At 29.4% G+C, this 14,614-nt stretch overlaps 1 protein-coding gene across 1 annotated transcript in view; it reads right to left on the reverse strand.

Annotated features, from left to right (window-relative positions):
• LOC126889623 (gastric triacylglycerol lipase-like) overlaps nucleotides 1-14,614 on the reverse strand; it is a 55,246-nt gene that overhangs the window by 24,524 nt on the left and 16,108 nt on the right. Inside the window, exons 4-5 of the mRNA XM_050658097.1 lie at nucleotides 7,444-7,690; nucleotides 1,148-1,294 (exon numbers count right to left, since the gene is read on the reverse strand). Coding sequence (XP_050514054.1) covers nucleotides 1,148-1,294; nucleotides 7,444-7,690 — 394 coding nt within the window. The remainder of the gene's footprint in view (nucleotides 1-1,147; nucleotides 1,295-7,443; nucleotides 7,691-14,614) is intronic.

Here is a 14,614-nt window from a genome sequence, read left to right on the forward strand (position 1 = left end):
ACAATATTAAAAGTGTACTGACTTCAAACCTAAACTCCTTATTAAATTATCTCAAAATGACTAAACAATACACCAGATTGTAAAGCATGTTTATATAATAATATGTATCTTACTGTTTGTGTATGTCCCCCCGCTAATAACCCTTAGTGGTTGATGCGGGTTTATGTGTGTAAATAAAAAAAAAAAAAAAAAATTTGGTACAGGAAAGTTGCTGCGGTAGAAGAATTACTACGCTTGATTTAAAATTTGGTTGTTTATTTAATTTAGTAACTAATTTATGCATTCATTAATATGGTAAATATTTTTTGTAAAATAATTTAAAGAAATTAAATTCAATTGAATTGTACTAGCATACGATTTATTTTAATCTTTAATTACGTTTTTATTTTCATATTTTATATTTTAGTGTATGTTTCTAAAACCAGATTATAATTATTTTTTTTGTAAAAAAATTTTTAAATAAAAAATTCGCAAAAACGTAGAATCTATAGTTTTTTTAAAATATCTACAAAACGAAACATGCTAGGTACATACAACCTTATACCAAAAGAAAGGTTGTAATATTTACTACAAAACGCAAAACTAATATACACGGTGTCCCATTTAAAAAAAATGAGAAAATTTTGTATTTGCAAATAGTGATCACACTGTATATTTTATGGCTAAAAGTTAAAAATATTAAATTATTTAAAAATAGCACTATATTTTAAAAACTTTGACCTAGCACCTAAATTTTTATTTCCTTGGAAACATAATCCACAACCCTATAAATATTACCATTTTTCTCAATAAAAATGTAAATATTTCGAAAATTATTAACTTCAGGCCTATAAGACCTTACACAAATTTTTCATATTTTTAAATAATATATTCAAAAATGATTTGATATATAGGGTGTTTCATTAAAAAAAAATACAACTTTGGTTCATACCGTCGTTCTGACTCACCCTGTATAATTGAAAATAATTTTAAATTATAGACCTCTTTGATACACATTAGTTTTGTTATAAATATTTTTTCGTATATCTCATAGTTTAGCCGTAATCAAAGAAAATCAGAGGTTTGGCGCACCCTGTATAGGTACATTTACTCCCAAACGAGCCTAAAGAAGTATAACTGCAAAATAAAGCTATGATATTATACTTACATAATCTAAACAGGGGTAATTATTTCCAAATATGGGCACCGTAACCGAGTAACACATTTGCATCGTAACTGGGACCAGTGCGCAGAAACTCGTGTATGCTGGGTTCTTCTTAAGTACTTGACCGTTAAATGCCAACTTGGCCATTGGCTAAAATGAAGATTATAATTAATGAGATGTTACAAATAGGTATTATGTAAATATATAGGGTGAGGCAGATAACTGGCCTATTAGAAATATCTCGAGAACTAAAGGCAACAGAATCATGAAAATTGGAAAAAAGGGGTTTTGAAGGAGTATCTATTAAATGAAAATATTTTCATCTCTTTGCAACTTCCGGTTATACCGGAAGTTGCTTATAACTTCGTTTTTTTAAATGGGAGACCCTGTATATTTTTACATTTTTGGATTCTCCTCAATATCTTCTTTCTGAAAATATGAGATTTTGTAATATTATACAGGGTATTTTACAGATATCTACGTTTATTTATTAATTTCTTAGCAACATTCACACCCTGTAGAATTGAATAGTTTGACATTAAAAACTCTGCTTAAGTTCAAGTGATTTTTAATATAGCCTATTATTGTTAAGAATCATTAGTGTAACTAATTTTGAAATGTTAGTATACAGGGTTGGTCGAAACTCGGAATTAATATTTTCTGAGTTTTCTTAAATAGAACACCCTGTATTTTAGTATTGTAATGAAATGGTATTTCATAGTACTTTTTTATTTTATAAGTATTCCCTATACCTAACTGCTTTAATTTGTGAGTTATTGGTGATTAAAGCTAACCATTAATTGCCACAAAAAATACGTAAAATTTTATTAGGTTGGCCGTGAAAATATTCAATCACAAATAATTTTTCAGAAATAAATACATATTAATCCAGACTGATCCTTAAAATTACCAATAATGGTTTAGCTTGAATGGTTTATCAAAATACCTACGTACTTAAGATTGTTGGTACGATTAACAATTAAGCGCAAATTAAAGCAGTTAGGTATAGGGAATGCTTAAGAAATGAAAAAGTACTATAAAATATAATTTCATTACAATACTAAAATACAGGGTATTTCATTTAAGAAAACTCAGAAAATACTCATTCCGAGTTTAGACCAACCCTTTATACTAAAATTAAAAATTTTGCTATACTAATAATTCTTAACAATAGTAGACTATATTAAAAATCATTTGAACGTAAGTAGAGTTCCAGTTGTTAAACTACTACAATTCTACAGGGTGTGAATGTTGCTACGAAATGAATAAAAAAACGTAATTATCTTTTAAAATACCCTGTATAACATTACAAAACTTCATATTTTTAGAAAGAAGACATTGAAAAGACTCCAAAAATGTAAAAGTATACAGGGTGTCCCATTTAAAAAACGAAGTTATATGCAACTTCCGGTATAACAGGAAGTTGCAAAGAGATGAAAATATTTTCATTTAATATATCATCCTTCAAAACCCCTGTATTCCGATTTTCATGATTCTGTTGCCTTTAGTTCTCGAGATATTTCTAATTTTTATTTATTTATTTTCTAGTTTTTTTTATTTGTTTATCGTAGATAAAATATTGTATGAAACTGTGCGTGAAGTACTTTGTGCGAACTTACGCGATGTATAGCACTCGCTCCCAGTCGCTCGTGCTCTAAACATCGCGTGCGTTTGCAAAAAGCATACTTCACGAACTGCTTTATAAATAACTATTGTGTACAGAGATATATCGACGGGTTTTTGACAAAACATCGTAAGCATCAATTTTCCGAAAATGGGATTTTTATCCTAAATAGTTCCTTACGATAGTATACAGCTAATTAAAAATTATTTTTTTCCTAATAACATCCGAATTGTCTAAAATTGAATTTAATGTTTATCGTAACCACCGCATTTCAAACTCATTTTGTGCATATGGTATCGTAAACGCCAAGGTCGTACCGACAGTTGATGGTAAACGCCATCGATCTTGTCGTTTACGTTTGGATATTTTGCCGCTTACGATAAGATTCAATGACCAAAATGACCGTTAGGATTACTCAGTGTTATCTTAAATGTGTTAGAATTCAGTGGAAATTTTATTTCGCTCCAACAATTTAAAACGAAAATAGTGGTAGTTTTTATAAATCCTTTTATTCAATAGATGCGGTAAGTTTTTAATAATTGTTTTTATGGTTTATTGTCTTTTTCATAGAATTGGAAGTCTAATTTACTAATTTGGTAATGACGTAACCTATGGTTTTTAGTTGTTCTTGTGGACATATCATAAATATTATATTTGCAACAAAAATATATCAACTTAGTAGTAAATATATCAACGTAGTAAGTTCACTGAAACCTGAAACAAATGTAGGGGAGTCAATATAGAACGAACATTGAAACATAGTTTTTAATTCCAAACAACTTTTTTTATTAACAATTTTCGATATTGTGTAATATAAAGCTACTTTACTCTTGAACAAGATTCACATTTTTTGACATACCTCGTATGAAATTAATGAAATTTAATATCTGATAGGTAGTTTTTTTAAACTAATAATAAAAAGTAATCAATAAGTTCCAAGTTATGCAGACATACTGTGTAAGAGCTCAAAAACAATTACATTTATACATTTTTAAGCTTGTTATTATTTAGGTAATAGACCAGTAAGGATCTGTTTTTAGGTGGATGTAAGAGGTGGCATTCAGATTTTTGCGGATAAAGTTAGGTGATAACTTCGTTAATAATAATTGATTTATGCTCCTTCTCAAATATGCCCGGAACAATAATAAAAAAAAATAAAATACTTAAAAATTTCGTTTTTTTCTACTTTTTTTGCTTATAACTTAAAAACTATTCATTTTAAAACAAAGTCCTATAGGAATAAAACAAAGATAATTAAATTTTCTATCAGATGCGATCGGTAGAAAATGTCTTAATTTATCATCCTTGCTTCAAAATAGCAATAAATATAAAATAAGAGGGCAAAACAAGCCTGTCTTTATTCAATGATTTTCCATCACTTAGGTTACACTTGGAACCTTCTTAATTCGCTTAAAAAATTTGTGTAATGTGCTAAAATCGTACAGCAAATTTCAATAAAATTGACTTACTAGATTTTGCATAATAATTTTGCAATCTAAACTTTTTTTTTTAAATTAAATTTTTTTAAAATCTTGCACAACAAAGACTAGAACATACAAAGATTTGCCAATATTTTTTACATATAAAGAAGTACTCCACCTATCTAATGCACTTAACAGATTTGAAATCGGATTATTTAAGCAGTCTCAGCAATGTTTTAAAGTTATAAACAATTTTTTGGCTTATAAACAAATTAGTGCTGTGGCCAGGAGGGGGTGTTACGGGCTCCTTTATTTAGATGGACTTACCAAAGTTTTTTAGGTATTTTGACCCGTAGAACACGAATTTTTTGGGTAACAGTTGATCCGGGTGTCGATAAGATTGTTACCAACAAAGAACTTGAGGAATTACATAAAATTGATTTTTCGCAAAATAAAACATTTTTTTGTATTTCTTGGATAATTAAGCAAAAAATGCTCTTACAAGTTTTTCGTAGCATGCACAGTTTTCGAGATAAACGCGGTGGAACCTTCAAAAAATCGAGAAATTGCAATTTTTGAACGCGAATAACGTTTGATTAAAAAATAAAATAGCAATTCTGCTGACAGCATTTGAAAGTTTAAGTCAAATTATACCGGTTTTAATTATTTGCATTGTTAAAAATTAATTTTTTTATTATTAAACAAAGCTATTTGTTTATAAGCCAAAAAATTGTTTATAAATTTAAAACATTGCTGGGGCCCCTTAAATAACCCGATTTTAATTCTGTATTTTGTATTAGATAGGTAGAGTACCTCTTTATATGTAAAAAAATTAGTCAACTTCTAAATGGTGTACTTTTTGTTCAGAAAGATTTTAAAAATTTGAACTTTTTCAAAAACATTTCGATTGCAAATTTATTTTGCAAAATTTATTGGGTCGATTTTAATGAAATTTGGTACACGATTTAAGTATATTACAAAGAATTTCCTAAGCGAATTAATGAGGTTCTAGGTGGCACCAAAGTGGTTAAAAAATATTGAATAACAACAGACTTATTTTGCCCCCCTATTTTGTATTTATTGCTATATTGCAGAAAAGGTAATACCTTAAGACATTTTTTTTACACTTCGTATATCATACAAAATTCAATTATCTTTATTTTATTTCTCTACGGCTTTGTTCCAAAACGAATCGTTTTAAAGTTATAAGCAAAGAAAGCACAAAAAAATCGATGTTTTTTGAAATTTTTAAATATTTTAATTTTTTTATTAATGTTCCGGGCATATTTGAGAAGGAGCATAAGTCAATTATTATTACTGAAGGTGTCTTACTGTTCTTGTGTTCTTACTGGTCTATAAGTTGTAGGTACAGAATGAGGTTTTGATGACTTTGTACAAACATTTTTTGAATTGATATTTTTCGGTTATTGTATTACCTACATTTGTTTTATCTTTCTTAATTTTCTCAAAAAGATGTTGTTTATTTCATGTCTAACGCAAAATAATTTAGTGCAGTTTAAAGATTACATCTTGAGCTTTAAAAAACACATAAACCTATGTCGGAAATATGTCATACCACAGGAGTTTGTGCAAGAATATGAAGAGTTAAATTACAAAAGTGAAATTCCTGACACATTGGCAGAAACTGATGAAGAAGATCAGAGTGTTACATATTAATATACAGGGTGTCCCGAAAAGATTGGTCATAAATTATACCACAGATTTTGGGGTCAAAAATAGATTGATTGAACCTCACAACATATACAATAGTGCACACAAAAAAAGTTACAGCCCTTTGAAGTTACAAAATGAAAATCGATTTTTTTTCATATATCGAAAACTCTCAGAGATTTTTTATTTAAAATGAACATGTGGCATTTTTATGGCAGCAACATCTTAAAAAAATTAAAGTGGAATTTGTGCACCCTATAAAAATGTTATGGGGTTATGTTCCCTTAAACCCCCCCAAACTTTTGTGTACGTTCCAATTAAATGTTTATTGTGGCACCATTAGTTAAACACAATGTTTCTAAAACTGTTTTGCTTCTTAGTGCTTTTTCGATAAGTCAGTGTTTATCGAGATATTTTGAATATTTTTCGAATCCACCATATATTTTTATATGGTTAAGTACGGTTTAGAGACCTGTTAATAATCTGAAAATTTATTTATAATTTACATTTTTAGGTATATTTTTAAAAAGAAGCTACATCTCGATAAAAGGTGACTTATAAAAAAGAGACTAAGAGGCAAAAGTCTTAAAAGCACTTTGCTTAACTAATGGTACAACAATAATAGTTTAATTGGAACGTACAAAAATATTTGGGGGGTTTAAAGGAACAAAACCCCCATAAAATTTTTACGTAAATATATTGAAAAAGAAGCCGCATCTCGATAAAAACTGGCTTATCGAAAAAATACTAGGAGGCAAGAAAGTTTTAAAAACGTTGTGTTTAACTAATGGTATCACAATAATGAATTGATTGGAACGTACAAAAAAGTTTGGGGGGTTTAAGGGAACAAAATCCCCATAAATTTTTTATAGAGTGGACAAATTTCACTATAATTTTGTTTTAAGATGCTCCTGCCATAAGAATGATGCATCTCCATTTTCATTGAAAAATCTCTAATAGTTTTCGATATATTGAAAACAATCGATTTTTATTTTGTAACTTCAAAGGGCTGTAACTTTTTTTATGAGGATATTTGTACTAAGGTAAGTTAGGTTCAATCGAACTATTTTTGACCCCAGAATGTGTGATATAATTTATGACCAATCTTTTCGGGACACCCTGTATAATGTATTAAATTTTATTTTTCTTTGTCGATTTTTGTCATGAGTCATGAATAATATTTTTCCTCTTAAGATACTTACGTTATTTATGAATATTCATTTATAAATTGATACCTTAAAACTATCGATGTTTATCTTAAGCGACAAGCTTCAACTAAAATTTACACAGACAAGGTCTCACAAAGTATCGTATGCTACATAATTTAATTAAGGAATGTTATATTACAGTTTTTTTTTTCTTTAATTATTATCTTTTTTTATGTACTAATTTATCACAGTTTCAAAATGTTAATTATATTAACCGGAAAGTCGGTAGAAGAAATAGTCGCCTCCTGTAAAATTTGCGTTTTGTCGGTTACGATGTTTTGTCAAAAAGCCATCGATATGGTCGAAATAATTCACTACTGTATACGTTAGCGTAGTCCTAAAAGAAGTCTAATTACGAGTTTACTTTCAACTCACCTGAACTAAAGGCCAAATAGTTGCTAAGCCTCCTAATATAGATCGTATTTGTTTATTTAAAATTACAATTGGTGCCATTGCAATAAAATTTCTTACTCGAGATTGAGCTGTCGCTGGATCTAAAGAGAGATAAACAGTTGTGACCGTTGTTCCCATAGAATATCCAATTACTATTGCCTTTTGTCCAGTGGTGGCCCAAACAAACTCCAGGGCAGCTGCAACATCGTACTTGCCCATCTCGTGCCATCTAAGATTATAAAATATTTCTCATAAAGGTATTTTTTCCGAAACAGACATATCGCATCCTCAGTGCAAGACTGCAGTAACTCAAAAATTTTATGAAAATGAAGTAATCTTGGAATTTGATTGTAAACATGCATATATATCCCCTGTAAACCTTTAGTAACTTTCAAATGCTTAACCGGCTAAATATTACAACAACAACAGTATAACTATTTTACGTTTTTGAACATAAATTCCGTGCAAAATTGTTGTAACTCTAATGTGACAGAGTTACAACAGTTTTACACGGAACATTGCAATGGCTTCGATAACAAGCAATGAAAGGCACGAAAAAAGTAAGATATTTGTTATTATAATATTATCTACATCCGTGGTGTTAAATTTTAATATACAGCGTGTCTACGTAATCCATTAACGGCCGAGATAATAAAAAAAGATTTATGAGACCAAAATATTCATGTAAATTTTATGTCCTTTTTGTAACATTATATTTTCCATAAGATGTGTGCGATGTCGTTTGACCATTTATTTGTTAGATTGGATTAAAAACACAAATTAAGACTAATTATTTACGACCAAAAAGTATTTTTTCGCATGAAAGGAAAAACAGTTATTTTTAAACTTGTGTATTAACAACACGGACAGGTCAAAAATATCTATTCTCAGAAAACTTGCCAAAGAAAAGCCAAAAATAAAGATTTGGTATACTTATGCCATTCAGGTATGATTCCAGAACTGCCGTCCTCAATTAAAACACAGTATCTGCAAGAAAATTGAAAATCGACTTTTTGCTATATGTGTTTTCCTTGTAAACTTATTTATGCTTCTGCAATGTCTGAAAGCCGTATCATTTTAATTACTACCAAACTAAACCAATTGGAATATTATGCCTTATGTGCATAAAGAGTGCTGAGAAAAAACTTTGAGAGTCGATTTCTCGGTTTTAAGTTAGCTGCACATACCGCGTTTTATTTGGGGACGGCAGAGAAGCCCACCATACTTTTTATAAAAATATTTTGGCACAAGATGATGAATACGAGAAGAGGACAACAACTAATAGTAAATGTGTCTATACTTTTTACAATTTTCTCCGTGCAAAAGTGTTGTAACTTTGAAATTCTAATACTAAATGTGTAGTGATTGACAATTTTCTCCACGCAAAAGTGTTGTAACTATGAAATTCCTAATTTTTTTAGCATTAAATATTATTTTATTTAAATTTCTGTTTTTGGTTAATGTACCATAAGCTGAAAATCAGGCAAAATCATTATTATGTAAATTTTTCTTAAAACTTGTATTAGACCAGGGCGCATCTGTAAAGATATTAGTACATTTGGACGTTAAGAGGTGACTCAAATTTTTTTGCAGAAATTGCTTGAAAATAAATCAAATAATAATATTTGAGTTATCCTCCCTCTCAAAAAGGTCCGAAAAATTGTTTAAATAATCAAAATGTCAAAAAATTAAGGAAAAATTCGATTTTTTTCTTGGTTTTTTGATTATAACTTTAAAAGTATTCATTTCCGAGAAAAGTTGTACTGACATAAAAGTTGCGTAATTAAATTTCCTACAATATAGAATTGGTTAAAAATTTAAGAAAGAGTCACCCTTGTTGAAAAATAGCAATAATTGTGAAAAAAACATACAAAAACAAGTATTCGCATTTTACGTTTTTCAACCATTTATGCTAAACTTAGGACCTTCATATTTCACCCTGAAAAATTTTATGAGACAGTAAAACAATACTGTAAATTTCATTAAGATCGGTTCAATAGATTTTGCAAAATAAATTTTGCAATCCAGCTTTCGTAAAAAAATGCATTTTTTCAAAATGTTACAGGACTGAAAATAAAGCAGATAGCAAGTTGAAAATTTTTTTGTATATATAAGTGCACTGTACATTTCATTTTCAATTTTGCAAAATTAAAATCGCTTAACACCACGGCGTCAGGAATTTTTTTAAATAAACATTAATTATTGGTGCTACGCGCAGGACAGCGGATAGGTTGCTATGATTGGGCATTCCAATGACCTTTGATAATGATTGATACATTTTAATTTTTATGACATTTCGATATAAATAAATAAATTTGTTTATTGCAAAATAAAAACACATACTCTATCCTTTGAAATAACACTTTTATTAGCAAAAACTTTCTTTGTTCATATATTTTAACTTAAATAATAAAAGTTTATTATTTTTAAACATATGCAATTGTTTAAACAATATTTCACAAACAATAATAAAATTAGTTTGATTTTTGTGGAATTAAAAATTAAAATACAACAAAATATAGAGTAAGAAAATAATTATATTAGATAAAGATTGGAAGAAATTTTGGTGGAAATCAACCTGTGTGAATCGAACACCGCTGAGCTGCGCGTAGCACCAAAAATTATTGTTTATTTCAAAAATTTTCTGACGCCGTGGTAATTAATCGATTTTCAGTACACTTCTATAAGTAAAAAAAAATTCAACTTGCTATCGGCTTTATTTTCAGTCCTGTAACATTTTGAAAAAATGAATTTTTTTTGCGAAAGCTGTATTGCAAAATTTATTTTGCAAAATCTGTTGAACCGGTCTTAACCTTCGGAGTACGAAGACTGGGTCAAGCGTGACCCGAAATTCACTTATTTCTTAATATTTTATGAAATAATTTTTTTACAAATCCGATTGATCGTAAGTTCTCCTTATTTGTTTCGGTCTATTTTTTCGTATATTATTCGTGAACATGCAAATTACAGTTTTTCCTCTACGTAACATCTATGATGCCGGGTCAGTCCTGACCCGGTCTTCGGATTTCGAAAAATATTTATAATATGTTTGTAGGTACACGTAAATCGCAGCCGTCTCTGTTTACGGGTATACGTATTCAAATATATGGCCGGAGCGAATTTACCTATGCTCGTTTTCTGTAAAGTATTAAAATCTGGCCGCCGGAGCGAACTAGTATATACCCATGGGAAACCATCTTAAAAAATTTAAATACAATAATTTAGGATTATAATGGTTATGTTTGTTTGTTTTTTGTTGAATTAAAGATACTGTTTATTAATACTGAATATTTAAAACATCCTTATAAATAAAATGAGAATGGGTCACGCTTGACCCATCTTCGTAATCTAAGTAAGTCAAATAATCTTCGTACTCCGAAGGTTAATGAAATTTACAGTATTGTTTTAGGGTATCATAAAGTTTTTCTGGATGAAATATGAAGGTCCTAAGTGTAGCATAAATGGTTGAAAAACGTAAAATGCGAATACTTGTTTTTGTATGGTTTTTTCGCAATTATTGCTATTTTACAACTAGGGTGACTATTTTTTAAAGTTTTAACCAATTCTATGTTGTAGTAAATTGAATTACACAACTTTTGTCAGTACAACTTTTCTCGGAAATGAATACTTTTAAAGTTATAATCAAAAAACGAAGGAAAAAGTCGAATTTTTCCTCCAATCCTTGACATTTTGATTATTTAAACAATGTTCCGGACCTTTTTGAGAGGGAGGATAAATCAAATATTATTATTTGATTTATTTTCAAGCAATTTCTGCAAAAAAATTTGAGTCACCTCTCAACGTCCATCTCAAAACAGATCCGCCCTGGACTATATCTCATTTCACCGATATTAGCACGAAAATAAACAAAATCGTCTTTATCTCGAAACTTACTTATTTTGACTTACTGCAGTCTTGCACTGAGGGTGCGATATTTTAACCGCGATTCTATTGGACCAGGGGTCGTATTTTCGAATTCAATCGAATTTTTTCGTATACGAATTAATTCGAATGAATTAGTTCGTATATCAAAACAACTAAAATTAACAAAAATATACATTTTGAAAAAATAAACGAAACGTTTTCTTTATTTTCTTTGAGAGTAATAGTAACCGAGCTATCTTTTATTATAGGCTAGCTCTTCTTCGCCAAATGCTAAATGTTGTGGTTTGCAACTCAAAAGACAGGAAAACTATGCAGGTTTCGAGAATAACTTGTAGAAACTATTTTAAATTATTTAAAAATTGTATGTGTCTTTAAAAATAAAAAAAGTCTCTTAAAATTTGTAGCATTACAAATTTCCGCTACAATGATTTGTAAATAGTATCCATTAATTTTATATCCTATCCCAAGAAAAATATCTATTTTTCTTATATATTTGGTGAGTTTATATATCAGTAAAATTTCTTAAGCCGCTCCTGTTGGAAATATTTCAAATATTTCGCAACATTGTAAAACTTAGGAAAATTCCTGTTTATGTTGTAAGCATTTATTAACTACGTAGATAATTCTTAAAAGGATCCGTTGAAAAGTCCCGAGTATATTTCCCTTTCTTTGAGCGCGAAATATTCCCTGTTATTATTGGTGTGAATTTTGAAAGATCGTTGAGTTCTCTCCGCCGATTGGTCAATTGTCTTCAGCCGAAAGAATGATCGGTTTGACGCGCGAGGGTGTGAGAAGAGACAAAGTAAAAATAGTTTAGTTCTAAAAGTATGTTTGAAGGTTGAACATCTTTTTGGGTAAAACTCAACAGACTCACAGAAAATCGCACTTGCCGGCTTGGAAATGGCTTTTTTGTTATGGTAAACGAAGAAAAGAACTTGCAATTTGTCTTATAAATATTAAGGAGTATTGGTGCAAAGTTTCACAGCATTACGTTAGATATATTCATGTGAAACAGTATTATTGTGATGCAGTTTGGTTTGCCGGTAGAAAAGTGCGTGGTTCCTGTCTTTTCCTGTTTTTATGATGATGTTATGGATTTGTTCCTGTTCCTGTAAGAATTCCTGTATTGAAGTACCCGATGATATGTTATTTGGTATCAACTGTTTCCTGTTTGGTTAAAATTGAATGTCTTCCCTCCCCGCCCTTCTTGAATGGAAAATTTTGGTTATGTACGAAGTGACGATTGGATTTTGTTTTAAAAAGAAAGGTATGAAATAATGTTTATTTTAATTAAATTCCAAGTGGATATACATTTGGTAAAAATTTTAAATATTTAAATAGTTTGTTTTCAACATGGTAACTAATGGAAAGTTTTATGTAAAGTAAATAAAATGGCAGTGACTTTTGACAGCCATAAGTCAAATTTTTGTTTAGAGATACACTGCTAAAAATAAGGTTAAGAATTGTAAAATCATATATTTGTTTTATTTACTCATTTCTTGTTTGAGAATATGTTTATTCTCAAAGTAAAAATAATAAGGTCTAAAGGTTTGAATAAACATTGTAAAATGTACCTATTTTTATTTCTGTAACCTTTTTTTTGGAAAATTATTAACCAGATGTCTAATACAAATGAAATATGTTTTAGAGTAGAGAAAATGAAATGGCATAGAAGCCATAGGATGGTAAATAATGGCCCAGTTTGACCCAACGAGGAATCTAAGATGAATGTCCCCCAATTTGTTTCCCAAAAGTATGGAATATGTGCAGTAAGTACCCGACATGTGAATTTGAGGATTTTTCAAACGGCGTCCAAATTTCTTTAAATAGTAGGAAAGTCCTCAAGTCTGTGTAAGTATCCTTTGCTTATTTGGATATGGTAGTTAGTCTTCTTTAAACCCTCTTACGCCCCTAACGATTCCACGACCTGCCACCGCACAGAAAATGAGCTGTCGTACGCAAGAAGCTTTATATGCCTGTTCTTTCTTCTTTAGCCCCATTTCGTCCCAAAGTATTTTTATAGTTGGTTCTATCCCTGTTCCCATTTGAGCAGACATGTAAAACGCTTCAAACTGATATAAAATATTACAACTGATCCTTAAACGCAGGAGGTGTAGGAAGAAAACAAGTTTCTTGGTTAAAAAATCAAGTATGTTCATGTTTATCTAATAAAATGTTTGAACAACACAATTGTTTTTTTTTCTATTGAAATGAAAAAACTTTAGACAAAACTTTATAAGTTCAGTTTAGTTTACTGCGATTAAATAAAAACAATTTACGGATATCGTTAAAAACAGATTATCTTTTAGGGCAGCAGTAAGACAAGTAACTTTTTTTAATTATTGTTCACTTTTTTATGAATTAATATAAATTGTTATTGAACGGAAATTTTGCTAATTTTAAAAAATTAAGATAATAACAAGTGAATACTATATTAAAATAGTTGTGATAAAAAAACTAAATAGTGTTTCTTTTATAATTAATATTTATTGTATTAAATAATGTACATATGTAGACATTTAATTTGAACATGCCTTATAACATATAGTTTTAACAAATTCTATTCTGGATATTTCTTTATTTTTAAATTTCTCTATCAAATTTGTTACATATTTTAATGTTCTTTCATAATTAATATTTTTAATTTTTTTTGTAAATGTAAGCTATTTAGTTGCACATAATTAATTAAAAAATTAATATATTATATATATATATTATATATTATACAGTACAATTTTCAAAGGAGGAAGACCTAACCCTTCGGTCCAAACCTAACTTTCGGGTATTAGAGCTGCTTATATATACCGCTGCGCGCAATCACAATTACCTTAATCCTTCCGTTGCGCGCAAGAACAGCAACCCTCTTAAAGGTAAATTTCAGTACCCCAGGAGGTATTTGACCGCTGCGCGCAATTACAACCCACCCGTAAAGTTAGGTACACAAAAAAAATTTCATGTAAATCCAATCAAATATAAAAAAGTTATTAATTAGGTACTGAAGTTTCCTAAAGTTTTCTATCGCGTTTTTCTTGTATGGTATGTTTAACAGTAAATGGTTGAGTTCAATTAGTTACTACTATAAACATCCTGGATTAATCGATAATAGTATAAAACGCCCGGTTTCAGGTAAAATTTATTTCAGGCTTTATTATGGGAGTACCGTCTAGTCAGTGTTAATTGCAAAAGACCAACTCTGTCTACCTCGGTGGCTTATAGCTCCGGGTGGGTCTTAACAATGGGCCAGGTCAGATGAATTTAATAATATTTA

Source organism: Diabrotica virgifera, chromosome 8 (assembly GCF_917563875.1).
Source record: "Diabrotica virgifera virgifera chromosome 8, PGI_DIABVI_V3a".
Lineage (NCBI taxonomy): Eukaryota > Metazoa > Arthropoda > Insecta > Coleoptera > Chrysomelidae > Diabrotica > Diabrotica virgifera.